The sequence below is a fragment of the Boleophthalmus pectinirostris genome, unplaced genomic scaffold (genome assembly GCF_026225935.1).
Source record: "Boleophthalmus pectinirostris isolate CB_2022bp ecotype Guang Dong unplaced genomic scaffold, ASM2622593v1 HiC_scaffold_4, whole genome shotgun sequence".
Classification (NCBI taxonomy): domain Eukaryota; kingdom Metazoa; phylum Chordata; class Actinopteri; order Gobiiformes; family Gobiidae; genus Boleophthalmus; species Boleophthalmus pectinirostris.
In genome coordinates this window covers 23,478,222-23,500,651 of record NW_026571353.1, presented here as the reverse complement: position 1 = coordinate 23,500,651, position 22,430 = coordinate 23,478,222, and the positions used below count along the sequence as shown (strand labels likewise).

Here is a 22,430-nt window from a genome sequence, read left to right as displayed (position 1 = left end):
CTTCTCTACTCTCCTCTATTTTACCTTTGCATATAGATATCAGTGTTTTCACATCACTGCTGCGAAATATAAATCATTCATTTCAAAACGGCACATATTTCAGAAATATGTGAATCAATGCTTTTTGATACCTTGTCAGTACTGAAATATTGATATTTTTGCCTCCATTAAATGTTCACTATAAAGAATATATAAAGAATCTTTGTGTATTTGAATGAACCAATAGGCTTGTGGTAGAAAAATCATCATACACGCATTGCAATATTCTCCAAGGTTATCCCATTCTGCGTGTTCCCCTTATTATACAGCTCAGTGACTAAACTTCACACATTTCCTCCATCCAAATTCATTTACACAAAAGCATGATCTGAAATCCAACATGGCACAACCCTTGTAGAGTTGACAGTCAGATTCGGTGCAGTGCTGTTGACATGCCATTCACATCTCCAAACTGTGACTTTCCCACAGCGTGTCAGGGATGGATAACCAAAACATGTGCTTCTGCGCTGGCTCGATGCTCCGCTCCATCTGTGAGCTGAAGACGGGCAGATTGAACCAGTTGTGTCAACATTCCAATGCTGTGGCACCATCGGAGACACTGGCCATTGTTACTTTAAAAAGAAGCTTCTTAAGGAGGTGTGGATACAATGAGTTATGGAGTGTGGGTCTATCCAGCTGTGAAAGTTAGGTCACAGGCTGTCCAAAACTTACAATACAGAGCAAATCTTTAGTGCTAAAAGTATGTAATTAAAGGCAAAATACATGTTTGAAACTGGATTAAAAACATTAATGGACAACACTAATATTTAACCTGATGATAAAATAAAAAATAGGCTATATTTCAAAGCATTGGCTACTAAAATTTCAGTGTTCCTGTTACTTTCTAAACCCATTACCCCCATATGGAGAAGAAGCATCTCACTGTGCCAAATCTGGACTGCTATGAGTCAATTCCCATATGCCACCACATCTTTATTTAGAACTAAGCATTTTATGTTTATTTCGGGATCAGTGTTTTTTCTTGCTCCTCTGTACCCTGAAGTAGGTCTTATTTAAAGAGTATTAAAAACTAAAACAAATCTTACCCCAGAAAATACACATTATACATATTTACAAGATAACAGGGGCCAACAGCAGCTAAATCTATGAGTGAAAAGAGATAAGAACATTTGAAAGTTTGTATGTCCACCTTCTTATCCTAAAATACTAATGCTGTGAATTGTTGTATGGTCTATTTTGTTTCTTTCATTTAAAATTTGTGAGGCAGACGAGACCCCCATGTCAACTTGTTTTGTACACTAGTAATTATAGGGCGAAGAACTAATTTGAAAGTAATTGTTCTTTCGTTACAAACTATCATTTTTGGATAGTACCCATTACCAAATATGCACTTCTCTGTAGAAACCCAAACAAAGCCAATTGACCTTCTGTTTGCAATTACTTATCACATGACCCACACATCCATGCGTTTATCCATTCATCGTGCTTGTAAGCCAACACTGGTTATTTCCAACTTCTCCCCTTCTTCCGCCATATGCAGCGCGTGATGGACTCCTAGCACAAAGTTTCCAGTGTTTTTGCCATGAAAGGAGCTCTTGTCCCCGTTCCTGAAGAAGCCAAACCAACAGTCCCTGGTTTCCTCGGGCTCTTTGAAATTCTGCCGTGACCGAAGCGCTCCACAGGGCTCCATACGACACATCACAGTCTCACTCAAGTCTCAGATTTGATTCAGCATTCTTCTTAATCTCTGAGGAGAATTTATAAACAGACATATTCCTCTATGGTTCAGCATTGAGTGAAAGGAAGAGGACCTAGTTATTAATGTAAATAGATTCATTCAAAAATAATTCTGTATATTGCATTTTATTCCAAAGAAGATAATAAAGAAACACCAGTTCAATACTCATGAAAAATATAGTTGCAAAACCACAAACTACTAAATATTCCATACAGTTGTTTTTTGCAGCTTTCAGGCCCAACTCAGGCCAGTCAGACAAAGAGTAAAACTTCAGTTTCTATGCATTAGTTTGGACAGTGGCATCAAAATGTACAATCTTTGACATTTTTACAAAACAGAAAAAGGAAGAACAATGAGGTTACAGAATTCCTGTGCAGCTATTAATGCCATATAATTCCACTCTGCGTCATGCAGTTAGTGTTGGACAAACAATAACATCAACAGAGGACAATTACAAAGACCATGTAAACTTTACAGGAGAAGGCTTGTACTTTGGGTTTTTGAGCACAAAAAGCTACATTCCATAAAACCAAATATACCATGAAAGCCAGTTCATTCATTGACAAAGATACTAAAAAGGTCATATAAGCACAGCTTACAAACATAATAAAAAGTACACAATGTACATTGTACACCCTTAAAAATGGACTAAATGGTGGTACCTTGACACAAAACAGAACAAATATTTGGCATTCATGCATTGGCTTTCTGAGCTACTTCAATAGCTCTTCAAAAATGAGAAAAGAAAAGAAATATCTATTCATATTACCCATACACTTAACTAAAATTCAAGGCACAGATTGTCCCCTTAACTGAACCAATCAACAGCTGAGGCCTTTTCATATATTCAAAGCAGGGTACCATTAAGTTTTTATTAACTTTAGTCAAACTGTGTCAAAGGCCATTGAAAGGTTTTAGAAAATATAGCTGCTGCATTTGTGGGTCACATTGCACCAAAGGCAGAGTGGTTAAGGTGATGGGTTGAGTAGCTTAGGTTTTACTTCTGGTTTAGTGGTTTCACTGACTGAATGAAGCATATAATAAAAGTGCATTGTGGTGATTTGGTTTTGCATCTCTGTATTTCCTGAAGATCAAAGGTCTTGTTTTGGATCCAACAAACCATGACTGACAAACATGAAAAATAGAACCTGAAATTGTACGCTGCAAAGCTTCAAACAAACACGGTGCTCCGAGGGGAATTCAAAAGAATCGTAACAATTTATCCACAGAAGTAGCCCAAACTGTCCAGAATGATGAGATAAATATTTACAAAATGCCTATAAAAAGGAAAAGTAGAAAAACTTAATTTTGAGTGAAGAGGGCCAGATTTTTATTTGAGCATTATAGTACCTATGATGGCAAAACATAAGGAAAACACAGTGGTTATACAGAGGACCATATTAAGCTATTGGTTTGGTGTGCTACTTTTAGAGTTATGTCCATGCTTGCTGCCCTTGCAGTATGTAACTGCTTATAGGACAGTTTTTGTAGTCTAATACAATGCTGCAGAGATATATGTGTATTATACTGAACTTACCAGTACTTTCTTTTAGACTGAATTCACAACACCCTCTGAACAGACTTGGATTCCTTGTGAGAAAAGTTCTGCACTTTTGTCCTAGTAACATCCACAGGAAGCTTAGTCAAGAAACTCACTTCACAATCTGTGGTGGCATAATGGCAGTCTTTGGTTGCGGAGTCTTAGTTTCTGAGGTTTCCAGAGTGCCATCTTTACCCTTCTTTCTGGGGGGCTTTTTGATGGGGGTCTTCTTGGATGTGGAGTCCAACGTAGAGTCTCCTGCCTTGGAGCCGTTCAAGTCCTGCTTCTCCGGGCTCTTGGATTCAGGGCTCTCGTCTGCTGTGATGGGTGCCACCATCTTCTGAAGGCTGCTGGTGGTGGGCAGCAGAGGTTTAGTGGAGCCTTGCTGGCCCGAGCCGGTGGATGATGTCCTCTTGGCTTTCTGTGGAGGAGTGGGCTTCTCTCGCGTGCCCTTGGGCGTCGAGAGCCCATTGGTTTTGTTTAGGCCTGTGCCCTCATTTCTGTTGATGCTTTGTGTTTTCTCTTTGAGCTGAGCAGCCAAAAGCGTGGCGGCCTCAGAGTTCATATGAGGATGGATGACTTTTGGAGGCTCTTTGGGAACCTCCTTCTGAGTTTCAGCACTTTTCTTCTCAGGCGAGGAGGTGTGGAAATAGCTAATTTTCTTAAGTGCATTCTGGACCACACCATTGATGTGCTCCATGTGGCTCGGGCTGCTGTGCTCATCCCCAGATTTTTTACCTCGCAAGGGCTTGTGTTTGCTGGGAGAGCCGTTAGCATCCACCACCTTCGCCTCTGCCTTTTTCTGTTCTCTGTTCTTCTCTTTCATCTTCTGACGCTCCTCACTTTTTCCTGAGCCATCACTGGAGCCCCTACCCTTCTTCTCCTTTGGTACCGAGAGTAATTTAACCCGCTCCTCTGGCTGTGGAGACGCGTTTCCGTGGATCCAGGACACTTTGGGCTTGGTGGATGGGTCTGGAGGGCGTGGTTTTGGTTTTGGTGAAGGAGGAGGTTTTCCGTTGCGTTTTGCTTCAGGAGTGGGAGTGCTTTCTCCGTCCTTGGTGCTGCCCTCGTCCTCTTTAGACTGCTTGGATCCCCGGGCGATGCGGGCGTACAGCACTGCAGATGTAGATTCAGAGGAGGTGGAGCCCTCGCTGGACTCACAGGCCTTTAGTGACTGCTTCTCAGGAGGTTTGGTGGTGCTGGTGTCCTTCAGGGAGGTGTACTCTCCCGCATCCTCTTCATCCTCAGCAGGGGATTTCTCTGGCGTTGGACTTGGGCTGCGCTTCTCCTTGTTTTCATTTACAGACTCTGTGGAGAAAAGAAAAAGTTAGCAGTTATTATGTTATATTATTATATTCTATTTCATAATGTAAATCATTATTGTTGTTCTGTATGAATCACATGCATAAAAATCCATCTTAGATACTCACACATCACCAAATAAACAGTGTGTGACTTGTCAATATGGTGTATCAATACCGAACCTTGAACCTCGCTTAACATTATAATAAAATTGTGCTACTATTCTGCTTTGGTCCACTATGCTTACACCAGAAAGAAGAAAAAAAAAATGTGTGAGCGATTTAATGTTAATGTTAATATTAATGAAGGAGCAAACACATTCAAATAATAGGAATCAATTTTAACTTAGTTTGAAATGAATCATTTAATCTGATTTTTTCAAGTTGATAATGGTGCTTATGCTGGAAATGAGGAAATACAATAGGCGATTCAAATATAATGGTTTGGCTAATTGAATGGCAGCTATTATTGTTCAATGTCATTAGCTTCATTACACTAGTAGGAAATCACTAAGCCCGACAAAACTATTACAGGGGTTTTTGGTTTTGGACAATTTGAGATGATAATATAGTCCATAAAGAGGAAATGAAACAAAAATGATTTTTGTAAGTCATTAGTCCTTACAATACCTTAAAGTGAAAAGAGCAAATACACTGTTTAATTCTGAATTCATTGCAATAAAGTACATTAGCATATAATATAAATAGTTTGAAAATGTAACTTGTGTAACTATACGTATATCCATCTAAAAGCTACAATGAGGGGCTGTTTGCAGTGAGGAGCATTGTTTTATATGACCGTTATTGGAAACAGATATCTGGAGAGTCTCAAGTACTGATTAGTAAACACATAGTTTTAGAAAACTGGAGCAGATCCAGTGCAGCAGATGGTATCACACGATACAGCCATGTTTAAAAATCCTCAGAGTTTACAGTAAGAATATTGGCAGCAGTCCTTGCAGTCCTTGATCTGTTCAGGCAGATAATAGATACTAAAGAGAGCATCAACTAAGCAGCAAACTCATACACAAAAATCCCCCCAACAGCCTGGGAAGAGCTGAAATGTCGTCAGTTTGGATCTGTCAAATGCTTACATGACTCTTTCATTTCCTGTTTATGCTCAAAGCAATCCCAGATTAGTCGATAAAACAAATTCACTCAACACAAATTATTCACCACATAAACAAAGGTTTTCATTTAGTGGATAATTCAAACTCTCAGTATCATTAATTTAACAATGTTTATTTTATGTTTGGCTTTGTAGTTTGCACAAATCACTTATCCATTTGAAATTAATTTAATAATTTATAGTGACTTTATCTCAAAAAGCATTTCTTAAAAAAGAAAGTATGAATAATGGGAACAGTATTGTATTACTTCCTAAGAAATTATGAATGAATGAACATTATTAATATTATCTGCTGTTGCATTTTAAGCATGGCTCAGGTACAATAATTGTAGATAAATGTCATTTCTAATTTTAATGTACCTAAAATTACATCATCCCCTCTTTGCCTATGGAAAGACACACCATTAACTTTACAGCTCACCTCCTAATGTAATTTACAGGAGTGCATCAGATTACATCTTTTGTTTTGCTCCCGTGTGTCATTCCCAGCACTAAAAAGCATGGTGTGTTTATTTGTCTGAGCAATGACTCACCTTCATGGGGCACACAGTACACCGGCCCCTCGTCTCCACTCTCAAAGGAGGAGAAGGACTCTTGGGAGGACCAGGAGGAGGGGGAAGGCTGGTCCACTGCGCCGGATGATGGGGGCTCGATGAAGCTGCAGTTGAAGGTGTTCTCCGGGTCGTGGTGGGCTACTGAGAACAGAAAACAAACGCACAAGCCAACAGGTCAGTCAGAGGCTACTAGACCAGGTTACAAGAACAACAGTCTGCTCCCACTCACCACCGCTGCAGAGACAGTTGGTTTAAGTGAGTTTGCAGAAATTGTGGCTTTGTTGAAATGCCACAATTTGGGGGAAAAAAAAAAAAAAAAGTATGTATAGTTCAATGCTAAAAGAAAGCATTTTTATTTTCATATTTCTTGGGCCATCCTTCATTAGGGTGCATTCACCTTGATTAGCACTGGTTTGAACCCAGTCCTAATATAGACTGGATTTGGTTCTGTTCTAGTCCAGGTTTAGTTCTGGTCGAATCCAGGTTTAGAAGGTTAAAATCAGTGTTGATGTGGTAATTGTTAGACATGCTGCACCGATCAGATACTGGTATTTGGGCTAATATTGAAAAATTTGCTGGATCGGATATCAGCATCTAAATATCAGTTCAGCTGATATCCTGCTTGGGCAAATAGAATGGTGTAATCGGACTATTTGTATTTACTGGTTGTGTGCTCTGCTCATGAAATCCCATAACGGTTGAATTTTTATTCACCTAAAACTTTTCTGTGGTTACTCGAGGGATAAATAACAGCTACATAATATATTTGGATCGATTTTTTATTTTTATTTTTTTATTTTTTTTATTTAAAGGAAATAAATTGTGTTATCAGTCTGCACTGGTAATGGTCAATATCAGGGATTGGGAAATACTTAATACGAGAGTGCTATAATATTGTAGTAGTAAACAGCTAACATGGGGGTGATGAGTGGGGAGAGACATTTAGTAAATGGTTGGAAAAGGGAACTGATTTCATTATCTGTGACTGACAGAAAGGCTGGCATGTGACCTGCGACCATACCCCAGCTTGGCAACAGTGTATAATGTGATTTCTTGTTTTTTTCTTTTATTTCATGGAAACTATTGCACCTACTATTACGTGAAATTTGTCACTCTATAAAACTTTTTCAAATTAAGTATTGTATAGTTCATGATTATGTACTGTATGGCCATTCCAGTGTAACCTTTGTGCCAGTCCCATGCCTTAATAAACACTGTTGGAGCATAGTAAGAGCTATTGCCTGGTCATTCATGAAATTTATAACAAGTCAGATGAATTGCAGGACAGGCACAATAAATACTTAACTGTAATGATTTGAGGTAATCTGTTATAAGTGTACCATTCAGTGAGAAGTCAAAGAAGACTAGAAACTCGGCTAAATAAATAAACTGGTTAATGATTTCAATGTTTGCTTTCAGGAGCTCATTGCTTATTTTCAGAATCAAATAATTAGTCTACGGAGAGAGTTTATTATAATTATATTTCCACTGAGGTAATTAGAACTAATTACTGATCAAGGTGGAGACAGAGCTTCCATGAAAGGGGACACAGTTGAGAATACAGAACAGCGATGACAGAGTGGGGCAGAGCATAGAAAGACTTTTCACAATAAAAACACATTTCACTTTCTGTAAACAGTTTTGTGCTGTCATACTATTCTAAGATGTTATAGCCTACAATTAAGTTGTGTGGCTGGTAAGACTGATTTAAGCAGAGGATGGACTGTTGCTTTGACTTCTTTTTAATAACTTAACTTATGAAACTGTGGTTTGCATAGGCCTATCGGAATAACTCATTTTGCTGAATTAAATATAGACAATGAACGTTAACATTCAAACCAAACCATAAAGCATAATTATGTACAATATGGACTGCAAAAAATATATATATAACAGAATGCAACACTTAAGTAATTGTATTGTACAAAAAAAAAAAAAAAAAAAAATCCAAAAATGTTTCACTACCACAAAGAAAATGTAATAATACTGATAATATACTGATTAATACTGACTAATACTAATAATACTGATAATACCGATAAATACTGACCACCCCCAAAATAGTATTCAATATTGTAGTTGATACTTATCTTGACAGGCCTAGGTTTGCTCTAATTCAACAATTTTTCTCAACTTAACATTTTGGACCTTTTTCTACAATAGTATCAAGAAGTCATGGTATTATTTAATCGTTTTCATTTAGACAGAAATACCATACAATTAACATAAGTAATCATCAGGTTAGACATCACTGGGAGAGATTCAATGTATGTGGCCAATCTCTAAACCAAACACAAAAATTTTACGGTTCCCTAGTATCCACTAATAAATTACAAAATATGCAGTCAAGCCAAATAACAGTTACGCAATGTTAACATTTCCCAAGAATTTCAGAAAAATCTCAGCTACTTTACTAAGAAAAAAAAAGTAGGTCAAAGATTGCACTAAATTTTCACTTCACTTTCCAGACAGTGTATGATTCTGCTGACCTGCTGTGGCCAGCTGTGGTTTGTGTGAGACCTCTGCCATGACCCTTCCCTCCCTGGTTTGAACAATGGACTTTTGGGCGTTAACCACCTGAACCAAATGACTATATCATCACATACACTTTGTTTATGCTGCCAAAGACGAACAGGCCATCTGCAGCTTTCAACTACAAGAACAAAGATTTAGAATTTGATTTCAAACTGGAATTAAACTACACAAATTAACGTGTTTGTGGGAGAATTGTTTATGTAGAGTGTGTTGCTGTATTTACAAAAAGCATGTGTGGCTTGATCTGTTTAGTCTGTTATTTCCTAAAACCATTCATCTTCCTCTTGCTAAATCACTTCCTGAATGACCGCTGCTTCTAAATTTACAAGGCAAAAATGTAGGTCACAAAGCCTGCACAGATGGTTCTTTCTATTAAAGGTCCTATATTATACAAAATTGACTCTTGTGAACTTTAAGCCATGTTATAATGTTGTTACCTGATCAAAAACATACCTGAAGTTGTGTTTTGTTGCCTTCACACATGTTTGAGTAACCCTGCATTAATAGTCTTGTCTACTTCAAAGCTCAAAATGCTCTGCTCCAAATTGTGATGTCATATGGTAGTTTTCAAGATAACAGCTACCTTATACCTTTTGTTCAGTAGGGACTGGCTGGGCTGAAGGTATGTGGAGTTTAAAAACAGTGGATCTGTCCTTTATTACCACATGATATCACACGGTGGAACCAAGTGTTTTCAGTTTGAGAGAAGCACTGTAAATTCCCTAAATATGCAGGATTTGCATGTTAAACATGTCATTGAAACAAAATACAACACCAGATATGATTGTGATGAGTAAATAACATTGTAACAGATCAGAAAAAGAGTAATATGGGCCCTTTAAATAAACAAAGAACCATAATCCTTTAATATAGGGCCAACAAACAGTAAAACACTAAAATGAATTCACTTTTTCCATTGCTGTATGAAGCAGCATGTATTTATATCATCATTTGCAGGTTTGTTTTTTATTTATTGTAGACACACACACTCACAAACACACCTACCTACAAATTTTGGAGGCATTAACTTATAATTCTTAGAAACCAAATCTAACCTTAACCGTACCTACTATTTGCCTAAGCTTAAAACCCTACCTTGAACTATTCTGACCCAGATCATAACTTAAGATCATGTTGTTCTTCTAAAAAATAAGTATTTACGTCATGGGGACCTGATTTGTATCCCCAAAAGGAAGGCAAGTTCCCATGAATGGAATTTGTGTACAGATTTAGTCCTCAAAATATGATAAATACGCTCTTAGATCATTAGAAAATATTTTAAGTGTTTCCAGAATTCGTATCGACCTCGTCTTTATCTGACTGAAGAATCCTTGAGTTACGTGACTGACAAGCATAACAGACATACAGCTTTGTGCATGACTATTTTTCAGACAAGCTCTACTGCAGACACAAAAACATCAATTTGGAAAACTAGTGGGGACAAACTTCCAACTAAAGACAACTCAAGATTACAGGCTCAACATGCCTGAATTATAAAGTGAGTTGAGTCTAAGCAGGTATCACATAGCCATTTACACAATATGAACAAAAGGCTTTTGTGTTGTTGTTGACGTTATGGTAGGGTGATCCGGGACAGTCCCAGTTTTGAGCCCTGTGTCCAATGTTCAAGCAGATTCATCCAAAAGCAGTGATTTTTCTGAGTTATATACAAGAAATGTCCCAGATGTCTCTATATTTGACCAATTTGATACCCACTAACAGTAAACATTGCAAAAACATTATCTAGATAAATTAAAATCACTTAAATTAAGAAAATGTTTTGTTTATTTGAGTAGACTGACAAGAAAAACAAGTAAAGCTGACAAGTAAAATTGTCTACCAGTGAAATAAGTGTTTTTCTTAATTCAAGCAACATCAGATTTAGTTTCTTATTTTAAGTGTAAAGAGTTGTTTTTCTTAAGTGTGTAAGATGTATTTTCAAATTTTAAGGACAAAAAGTCTTGTTCCACTGGTAGATAATTTTACTTGACAAGTGAAATTTACTCAAATCATGATAAAACATTTTTAATTCAAGTCATCTTAACTTAAAATTTCTGTTTTTTACAATGAAGAAAGTTAAATACTGCAGTTTGTCTAGCAACAATACGGAAAGAAACACTTGAAGTGAGCATAAGGCAGAAAAATGCACAGTCAGAAGTCCCTCAAATTAACACAAAAGTCAGTATTTATACCATCCATCCCAACTCGAGTATGTCCCAGTTTTTAAATTAAAAAATCTGACCTACGTTATGGTCCATATCATGAAAACACCATGGTCATTCAAGTGTCTCCATTCTTGTAAGTAAGAAGTGAAGAATGTGGAACAGCCGACCTATGCAAGGCCTCCAGTCAAGTTAGTCAACACTCTAACACATGGGCATTTGGTAACATGGCATGTACATAGTGGTGAACAACTGCTGCCCTTGAAATCTGCTCCCTGGGCTCCACTCGGGACTCTTTGGAGGCTACTGCACAAAAGGGTATTATTGACCCTGCCCCAGCTGCAAAGCCACCCCTGCACAGTTGCTCAGGGGGGGGAATGCTTTTACAGACCTGCCGCAGAGGTGCTGTGTAGCCCATGAAGTTAACTGCTATACTTACATGCTCTAAACAGATAATATATGTTGAAAATGGTGTATATTGTGGATTTTTCACTTCTTACAGTAACATTATGTCCATGCCTGGCTCCGGAAGGACATTTCTAATTATTTTTTTCTCCCAGATAAAAAAAAAAAAAAAAAAAGGATCTTAAGAGTTTGAAAGTTTGCTCAAGGCTAAGCAGCTATGATATGTGAAATTGATTTTTGAAACTTTGTAAACCACAAAGTTATTAAAACATTTTGCCAAATCTTGCATTTTAAATATGCCTTTTGTACATAAAACAATCATGTTATAGTGTAGTAGTTACCACATTGCTAGTTAGCTCCAGCAATGCCTTTGAACTCTTCATATTTATATTTTTTTTGTCTGTGAAAAATCAAAATAAAATTACTAATAAACTTCAAACATACATGTATAATGCCATACTGTGGAACATTCCAAGCAAAGCAAAGCATTTCAGAGACAAGCAGGTGGAGCCTACACCAGAAAAGTTACATAGTGCACCTTTAGTAATACAAAACATTTGTATAACCCTTTTCCAGATATCCAAAAAGGAAACAAGCATCAAATCCAAGCATACCCAGACACAATGCATTTATGTAAGATTATTATATAGACAGTCAGTGTTTTTGTCTAAAGAAAAGACAAAAACTATAATCCCCCTTTAAAATTGTAAAAGCTTGAAAAACAGAACACATTTTCTTTGCTTAGATGACAGGGAAGAAGCCTGGTGAAAAACAAAACATCAAAAGTTCCCTTAAGTTTAGTTATAAAACTACACAAGATGTATGATTATTGTATCTATAAAGTCTACTTCTCCACTCTCATTCCCGCTGATGTCTTGGCATTTTAGCAGGCAGCACACAGTGCACAATGCACAGAGTGGAACAGCAAACAGATTTGTAATCCAGCACAACTTTCATTGGATAAATAAAACTGAAAAGCAGGTGTTGCTATTCCACTGATCCACGGGGATACATTTGGACACCGCGGATGCAAGAAATATCAGACATAAGTGTGGAGGGCGTGGGGTAAATATGCTCAGAGTGGAATGCTAAGTAACCAAAGTGCCAGAAAGGGAATAGCCAGACATATGAAGCTATCTGTGAGTACATGTGCTTGTATCTGCACAGGGGCGGTCCTAGGCCCCCAGGAGATCTCGCCTGGGGAGTAAATTAGTGTAGGACCACCACTGTCTCTGCATTAGGGCTGCACAATATTGGCAATAACAACACAATTAACACAATAACTGATATACCATGAAATTCAATATATCATAACAACACAAAGTTATTCATAGGACAGGAATCATGATGTAATAAAGGTAGTTATTTATTCAGAATATTCCTCATTATTTATTTTTGCTAAACTTTTTTGTATTAAAAAGTACATTCAAATGAGTAAAAAATGCAACTAATGGAGGTAGCTGGATGACTGAAACATTTTGCCAAAAAAGTAGGCACAAAAAAAAGTCTAAAAGTAACTAGAACTTTCAGAGGATATATTAAGGATAATATTTTAATAATCATATTTTATGTCAAAGCATAGTCATCAAATATTGCATGTTTATCTCATATGAGCCCTACTCTGCATCTCTTCTGTGTAGTAAAAAGCTTTGCCTCAGGCAGATAAATCACACTTCTGACACACTCTGGGGTAAATTTGACCACTTCCTGTTTCCAGCTCCAGTGGGCCTCCTCAGGAATGCATGTGCACAAATGAGGAGGCCAACTCACACACTGTACATGTTGACACTACACGCTTCTGTGGGCTACAAACTAAACGCAACAAAACCAAAAAGTGGTAAAAGAATAATAGACACATGTAACCATTGAAGCAGATACTTTTTGATATACACATAGACGATAGTTCTGTGGCAAATCCGATAGGGAAATTGATGCTGACAAGTCTCTCACTTTCAGCGTGCTTTCTTATGATATCTCTAGCTAACTATGCTCACAAAGACTACTGTTGAGCTACTGTTGTATATTTGCTATACCTTTCAGGAAACTGAATATAGCTTTAAAAACAATCAGCAGGATAAGTGAGCAAACACATGCTGTTCAGACATAAAAATTAAACCAGGTCAGCATTTTTGTAACCTCCCACCACTTTGTCAGACCCCCCCATGGCGTGCAAATAAAACCGCAAGGCAGTTTTAGGGAGCAAATGCTGGTCTGTTTCATATAACCTGGGGAAACAGACATAAAACACTGGGGAATACCACCAGCACACTATATACTGTCTATGTTTGGGAAAATGTTGGAAAAAGGTAAAGTTAGTTGTGGACAATATTGTCTACAAGAAATCGAAATAGTTGCTTTGATAATAAAAAAAATAAAATAAAAAAAATACAAATAGTAAGGAATTTTAAAAACAGTCAAAATCTGCAAAACATAAACTTACAACATAACCTACTGAACAATGGCAGCATTATATGTCAATTTAGCTCTTAGTTTTGGTTTCATTTTACAGTCACTTTTGCGATGACCTGCTGGATGACCTCAACATTGAACACAAGTTCTTTTCTTGGATACATTGATAGAGATTTTTGATAAAATTTATGCTGTCTAAATAAAAATGAAATAAAAATGTCTTCCAATACGAATTTCCTAAACATAGGCCACAGAGACTATTAATCAACACTAACGGCAGTCAGATTTCTTCCTTCAAAATCTACTGATATATAGGGCACATTTTGAATATTTTCTCCAAATTACATAAAATAAACTCAACCTTTTTTGTCGTAAATCTATAAAAGAGCAGTGTAGTCACATTTTACGCTGTTATTTCTTCATACTTAATTGTTCAAATAAAGTTTTATGCACCAACCAATATATCGGTCTATCTCTAATTGACAGACATTTTACTGTGGACCTCTCAAATACTCAAGCGAACACTGATGAAAAATGACCACATCTCACTTAAAATGTGATTAATTGCACAGTCCAGTCACTTGTAACACCAGCCTAGACGTGCTGTAGCACATTTCTGATGGATTGCCAAAATATGATCTCATTATAGCCCACCACTATTTCAACGTAGTCCTTATGGTTGGAAATGTATTTTTAAGAATCACAGCAATTGATAAAACCTTGCCAACTACCAGTGCACTCCCATTGCTTTTAGCCTAGCATTGGTTCTTTATTATCCCAACAATAAAGTTCCAGCATTTTAAATACTCCCTGCATATTTTCCTTGTGTCTCATTTTATCAGACCATAGCCCACGAGACCTCCACATATAGGCCAGTGCGACTGCTGTGTCCACCCAAACAGAGCAGTCTTTGATAAGGCGTCACTCAGCACCACCCGGCCCCCAACTGCCACTCACTCTCTTTTAATAACAGTCTCCTCTACAACCCTTGAGAAATGGTCCGGGTAAGGAGAGGCAGAAGATGATGGAAAGAGGTAAAAAGATGGTTGTAATAATATGAACACATGGTATTTTGGGGTGCCAAGAATAATAAGGGACTGTAAAACCAGAACATTCCTTTCAAATGAAACCTCATATTTGCCTGGCAGCCACAATACAAGTTTCAACCCTATATTCACAATCTATGTACTGCTACTGCTGTACAATACACCTACATGCATGCCCTTGTTTCAGTTGTTTTATAAGTTAAGTGTTAATAGTGAGAAAGTATATGACTTCTCCCTGCAGCTATTGTCCTGTTAAAGGGCTCATATTGCGTTATTTTCTGATCCATGTTATAATGTTATTTTTCCTCATCAGAAACATACCCGGAGCTGTGTTTTGTTTTATTTGCACATTTAACACACAGTTCTTACATATTTAGGCTGAGTTGTTCTCTCTTTAAACTTGATACATCTTCACTAGAATCTCAACTGAACCAAAGGTAAAAGGTAGCTGTGAACCTGAAAACTGCCTCTTCATGACATCACAAGGTGGTACAGAGCATTTTGAGCTTTGGAGATGTAGACAAACTAATAATCAAGGGTTACTCAAACATGTGTGAATGAAACAAAACACAACTCCAGGTATGTTTTGAGAAGGTAACAACATTATAACATGGCTTAAAGGTCACAAGAGTCAATTTTGTGCAATATTGGGCTTTTAAATAAGATCACTGAAATATCAAGACCATTATGTCTGTTTTGGTTTACCCAAGGGCATGAATAAACACACCGTAACTTTATAGCTACCATCTGTAATTAGATTGATCAACCCGCCCGGTTGTATTCTCACATATCACCACTAGATGCTATCTATGTTACTGCTGTCTGTTAAGGTGCCAGTTTTGCCCTGACAGAAGAAGACCAGCGAGCACAGGGGAGCCTGAACAAAGGCCAAGTGAGGGGGAGGGGTAACAGGTTTCACATCTACCATCTACTGGTGAAAAAAAATAAAAAAAAATCACATACTTGTGGGTGGTAGCTTTAGCAAAGGTATTTTATCATATATTTGCTCTTTGCTATTTTGATCTATTGTAAAATGGAAGCAACAGTTGTGATATTCAAAGACGTATTAGAAATATGTAATTGTGGTATAAGTTGTATGAAAGCCATCGTAATAATAGTAGTTGGGATATTTTGCTGAGCACAGAAAGTATGTGTACTTAGTACTAGTTTGAGATTAGTTCCAGCACTAATTTATTTACAGCACTTTTTCCTGAGTATTAGAGTAGTTTTCCACCTCTGCTCCTTGTGAATAATACAATTACCACCTACTACTGCACTGCGAGACACTACAATAGACCAGCGTGTAACAATAACAGCTACTGAGGTACCTCCTAATGATAGACTAGAGGTTATTGCGTTGTACAGGCCGTGGAGAGATGATTACATAAAACATGGGCCCCTCTGGCAGTGTGTGGTGGGATATGAGACAGAGTTTGGAGGCTTACCGACAACTTTGGGCAGTTTTTGTCGTCTCAGTGGAATACGGGGGAGTTTTGTGCTGATGCGGCTGAATCGTCCACACAGGATCCGCTTGGCTTTTTTGCTGTTGGTAAAAGTTGTCTTGGTTAGCGAAAAGGGATGACGCCATGGAAACACAAATGAATCATTCAACAGGCTCATTAAACTTGGACCTAAGCTTTTTTGAGGGCTCAGAGGCTGCTTGCTACTGTAATGTCAATATATAAAAGTACTTAAAATACAGTTTATGCACGTTTATTCACTTAGCATCCCGTTGAGAAGCAGAGAGAGATATTTTCCCATTATTTGTTTAACCTCCTATTGGGAACTATGAACTCTTCCACTGTGGTAAGGACAGTGTTTATACAAGCAACCATCACTCACTTGTGGTCATCTTTGTGTCGACAGAGGCAGCAGCAGAACAGCACTGAGAGGAGGACAATGAGTAAGAAGCCGACCAAGGTCCCGGCTGCGATCACGCCCATGCGCTGGTTAGGCTCTGAAACATGAGAGTAGATGTACATAATTAATGTGCAAAGTTGGTGAAGAAAGACAGCCATAAAAATATTTTAAGGTGCACTATGTAACTTTTCTCATGTGGGGTCTATCACCTGCTTTCTTCATGAGAGATAATTGTTAAGCACTGAATGTTTCACAGTATGGCACTAAACTTTTTTAACATTTGCTCAATTCTGTCTGTCAAAGGGACTAATTATTGGAACAATCTCCCATTGACAATAAGACAAAGCCCACCTCTCTCTACATTCAAACTGCACTTTAAGCTGTGAATGAAGGATAACCAAGTCTGTGAACACTTTTAATGTGGCCTTTTACAGTTTGTGTTTTTTTGTATTTGTACTCCGTGTCACATGTCTAGGGACAACAGATGGAAATGATCTTCTGTGCTAAAATCTGGCATATTTACATTGTAATTAGAGATGTTCATTAATATGCACTGTCCCTATCAAAAAATAAATACATAAAAATGTTGCATGTGTTTTAATTGCTAAATCAATACTTTGAAATAAATGTGAGCAGAGTCGCTTCTCCACAGATCTGACCTGCTTGTCTCCAAGAACATAGATATGTTTAATATCATACTGGAATGAACTTATTTCCGAGCAAAGTAATAACATCCCCATCCTCAGACTGCAGACCCTCCATCAAAAAAACAACAACAACAACAACAAAAAAAGCAATACATAGTACACCTTTAGCAAAACATTAACTCTAAAACAGTTTGCTAGTTTTATACGATGCCACAGAAACAGTAGGAATTTGACTGTGAAGCACTGGTTGATATTAGTAATTATTATCCTAACATTATAAAATTTACTACTGTACAAACTCATGTTAATTTCACTTAAACCACAGTGATTTATTCCTGCTCCTCCCACAATATCAAAGGTAAACCCACATGATGATAACTGCTTTATTGTAAACTACTGTGCAATATATAGTAAGCCTTAAAAGAAAGAATCTTTTGGATAATGATTAATTATTATGAATTGAGGTAATACTACACTTTACTGTCACCATAGGGAAATTTGTCCTCTGCCTTTGAGACATCCCTCAATGCCGCTTATTTCTGTGTAGTGTGAGTGCTAGCCATTCAGACACCGTACTGTCAATTTACTGAGATTAAGTATTCCTTGCAGACATTTTTTGATCTGAAGTTTGAGTAAAATGTTCTCACTTTTAGATTCCAGGTTTGGGTGCAATGCAGTAGTATTTATATCAGTAGCACCAAAAGCAATAATAGAAAATGTAGTATGTAAGTATAAGTAGACAATATAAATAGTTGTATGTAAGTGGAAGTCGTAGACAGGATAAACATTAGCTCTGGTCTCTATCCATATTTGCAGCTGCTGTCTCAAAGCAGATCTTCAGTGAATTATTGTGTATTGTGTCTATCATATTAAAAATTAAAATGAAATGATATAAACTAAACAGCAATAGAATGGGTAGAAATGGGCCTCCTCACAGTTCCAATAGTCAAAGTAATTGTCTGAGCAAAAAGTACAGTAAATACAACTTTTACGTAAACTTTATACTTTGTTTTGAAGTACCGCGGGCAATAATTTAATCTGTAAGAGTAAACAGGCCAAGAAAGAGATAGAGGGAACAATAAGCACACAACAAATAAAGCTGACCTCAGTGACATTTCAAAACAACAAAATCTTCACTGCTAATTTAAAGTCCCGCATGCTTGCAATAGCAATATTTCTCTTCTATTTTCCTCAAATATTTTTTCTTGCCCTTCTGCCATCATGCTCTATTTTCTTCTTCCTTCCTCTGACTCCGGCTGGACAGGAAGACAGCCAACAAACACAGCCATAAAAAGGACATTGGTTACCGGTGTGCATCTGGAAATACTATCAAGGCCTTGTTAGCTCTAATGCTCACATTCAACTGAAAAGACCCATTTGTCTGCTGCAGTGGCATCTGTCGTTTAGGTAAAGTTTTAAGCTGGTTTATGACAGTTAAAATGACTTATTTAGTCTCACACTAGTTTCTCACATTACTGTCAGACTTATAAAACTGTCTTTACTTACGGAGATAGCAGGCGCCAGACTCAGGGTCACAGTTCTTGCTGTTGCAGGAGCATGTCTGGTTGCAGTTCACTCCATACTGGCCAGGTTTACAGGTCATGTTGCAACTTAAAAAAATAAATAAAAATAGTGCAAAAACACAATTAATCTCAGATAAATCACAATATTTCTAAATGCATTTTATAACATGCTCTTAGAAGAAAATATGAGATATTATTGTTGGGCGTTACTTACTATGTTCCATAAAAGCCTGCATCACACAAACACTCTCCGGTCACAAAATGACACAGGCCATTGTAGCAGTGGCTGCAGTTGTTTTCGCAGTTCTCTCCATAAGTGCCATTGGGGCAGCGCACCTCACACCTGTCACAGACAAGTCACAGACAAGAGTGCCATGATTACTGTCATCATCAGGTTTGGAGGAAGACTCAAGACTGTAAATGCTGCAGCAGCTACAGCTGATGAGCTAAAATTACAGGACACTAAAGACAAACATGCATTGTGTTTTTTTTTTGCCCACACCAGTGTTATGATTACCTGTCTCCAATCCAGCCAGCGTTACAGTGAGAGCACTTGCCCTGGATGGGGTCACAGTGGTGACCGTCCTTACAGGTGGGACACACCTCTTGGCAGTTTTCACCAAAGAACCCTTTGGAACAGAGCTGGTCACAACGCGTGCCGTTCCAGCCTCTGTCACATGTGATGCAGCGGCCCTCTGTCACTTTACATGGCTGCTGCCCTTTGCAGTGTCCACACCTGAGATACAGGTACACAGTGAGAAATACAAGCAGAAAGGAAGAATCAGCAGTTCCATGTCTCCTCTTCCTCACCTGTACCTACAGTTTTGACCATAAAAGCCGGCTGGACATGGCTCCCTGCAGAACTTGCCCCTGTATCCTGGTGTGCAGGTACATGATCCATCGGCGGGGTTACATTTGCCGTGGATACACTGACAGTAGCGTTCACACCTGGGTCCCCACAGCCTCTCTTTGCACTGGCAGCGCCCGGTGAACTGGTCACATGGAGAGCTGTTACAGTTGCACTGAACAGCACAGTTGCGCCCCATCCAGCCGGGGCTGCACTGGCAGCGTCCCGTCATGGCGTCGCACACAGAGTTGATGCTGCAGTAACAGTTGTTGTTGCACTGAGGGCCCCAGGCCCCGGGGTGACATGTGCATTTGCCTGTGTCCTGGTCACACTTGCCCTTCTGGCAGAGGCAGGCATGCTCACAGTTGGGGCCCCAGCGATTGTGGTTACAGGTACACTCTCCGGTCAAATCATCACACTGCCCATTGGGGTAACAGTGACACTTCCCTTTACAGTCAGGACCCCAGAACTGAGCAGGGCACTCTGTTTCAGGGAACACATTTAAGCAATACAAGACATGCTATATGTGGATCTTAACAGACCTCAACAAAATAAATCAAAACAGAGACTTACTAGTGTCACAGCTGGCTCCAAAATATCCATGTCTACAGCGGCATTCATTAGGCCGAACGCAGACCTCATTTTCTTTACAGGTGAAGTTTCCCTCACACAGAGCTACAGTTATCAAAACAGAACACATTATTCAAAGGGTTTTTAATGTTTTAATGCAGTGCATTTTTTATATGAGGTACATACGTGTGGGGCATTCATCCCCTAGCTGTCCCCATCCACTGCAGCACACGACTCCTGGTGACCTGCAAACAGTGTTTGGACATTCAGAGAAAATCAAACCTCTCTGTTACATACACTGCATCATAGATGGATACACAGAGCATTCTTTTAACCCTCTCTCTTTGATCTTAACATTTATAATAAAGAATATCTCAAACGGAGCATTACAAATGCCACATTTGCCGAACATATGCTCATCTGCTGACAATAATATCTGATTTGGGAGGATGTGTAATGTGAAAGCCCTTAACCCCGCTCGCTGCCTGCTTTGGAGGAGTGTGAGTTTTCAGCAGCACGGAGCGGCTCGCTTTTGGCTCTGTCAGGAGCAAACCGATGTTTCTCTTCTTCCTCCCAAGCCTGTGACCTCTGTGGGGCCTCTGCAACACGTCAGCTTCCCCAAAGTGTTTGAAGATGGTGCTGTGCTTCAAGTCAGCCGGCGCAGAGCAACACTGTTTTTCATCCCAGCCAAAAAGGCACGTGCAGCTGGAGACTCCTTTAACCTGATGCAGTTACACTTACTACCACAGTGGGAAGTTACAAAAGACAGATTTTGTCAAAAAAAACAAACAAACAAACCCCCCCCCAAAAAAACAACAACAACAAACAAACAAAAAAACAACAACATGTCAATAGCGTGGCATGAAATCAGCGTAGTACTGAATGCTTTCCTCCCTTTTTTCATACTCACGGTGGACAGGATAATATGTCTATATTTCTTTCTTTCAATAATAAAGGGACTCTGATCTCACTGCTGTCATACAACATACAGCACTATTCTGTCACATTATTTTACAAACAAAGCCCACACGTGTTTAGACTCAAAGCCACTTAAGTTATATAGGCCTTGCATGCGTCCCACACAAATTAATTATGTAACTAGCCTACTACGAACCAATTTTACAAAAGCCTCATGCCCCAGGTGCGCCCTCTACAGACCAATGCACGCTGCTACCAGATGCACACATCTGTATGGCTGAAGGTTGAACAATGCTTGTGGAGACTGAAGGAGAGAGTTGCAATGTGTTCTTGTACGTTTAAGCAAGAAACTTACACAAAACAATGCAGAGAGAACAGTTTTTTTCTACTCTACGTGGCTTTGTAACACGGGCCTCCACATTTTCACCAGAACCAATACAGAACCGCAACTCGAGCGGCCTGTCTACTTCTACATTCGCATAAATTCCACGTTCAGCAATAGAAAATAACCAAAGTAATACTCGTGGGAAAAGTTAAATGTGTGTTCTGAGGAGACAAAACTTTGCAGCCTACTTTTGTGTCCGTTACTGTTGCCTTACCCATGTGTTCTGCATACATTCTTGCCTTTAGGGTTGAGTTCTTGGCTGAATGCGGAGCAAACGTATAGACAAACCACGACAACAACAGCTAAAAAGTTCTTCACATCCATTGTACAAGCAGCAGCATCTTTCTGGCGCTTCGTTTACTCCTTACTTCCCTTCCTCACAAAAGATGAAGTAACCAGGAAAGCACAGTTTTCTTCTTAAATAATCCTTCAATGTAAAGTAAACACAAATCCTAGGTCCAGCGAATCTTTCAAAGGTCCGCAGCAACCGCAGAGCTGAAAAACTCCACAACTCTAAAATCGGTGAGCTGGTAAACGTCGCTCGGCGCCGTCAATCCCACGAACAGCAAAAGGGGTCCTCCAGCTCAACTGATGGCTCCACGCACATAACGGAGCAAAAGCAAATAGTTTCCAAATGAGATGTCTTCGCGCATACAGCTGCAAATCGTGTCCAAACTTCAGCAGAACATCTTACTCCGGTCCCTTCCTCTGTCCAAATGAGGACGTGGGCTACTCCATAACTTTTGTCCTCTCGTGCGCTCTCAGGAGTGGCAGGAGGGAAATTCCTGATTTGTTACTCTATCTTTGGCTCTGTTCGCCATGCGTGCGCCACCAATTTACGCAGGCCTGTATGCGCAACAG

The 22,430-nt window shown here is 38.8% G+C and overlaps 1 protein-coding gene across 1 annotated transcript; it reads right to left on the bottom strand.

Annotated features, from left to right (window-relative positions):
- Positions 1-1,847: 1,847 nt before the first annotated feature.
- scarf2 (scavenger receptor class F, member 2) lies at positions 1,848-22,351 on the bottom strand. Its single transcript, XM_020919075.2, has 11 exons — positions 21,784-22,351; positions 20,453-20,511; positions 20,270-20,371; positions 19,660-20,179; positions 19,367-19,585; positions 19,064-19,192; positions 18,833-18,936; positions 16,662-16,776; positions 16,265-16,362; positions 6,242-6,403; positions 1,848-4,586 (listed from the first exon to the last, which is right to left on the bottom strand). Exons 1-11 carry the CDS (start codon positions 21,891-21,893, stop codon positions 3,391-3,393), a joined length of 2,814 nt encoding a protein of 937 aa, XP_020774734.1. The 5' UTR covers positions 21,894-22,351; the 3' UTR covers positions 1,848-3,390.
- Between the last annotated feature and the right edge of the window lie 79 nt (positions 22,352-22,430).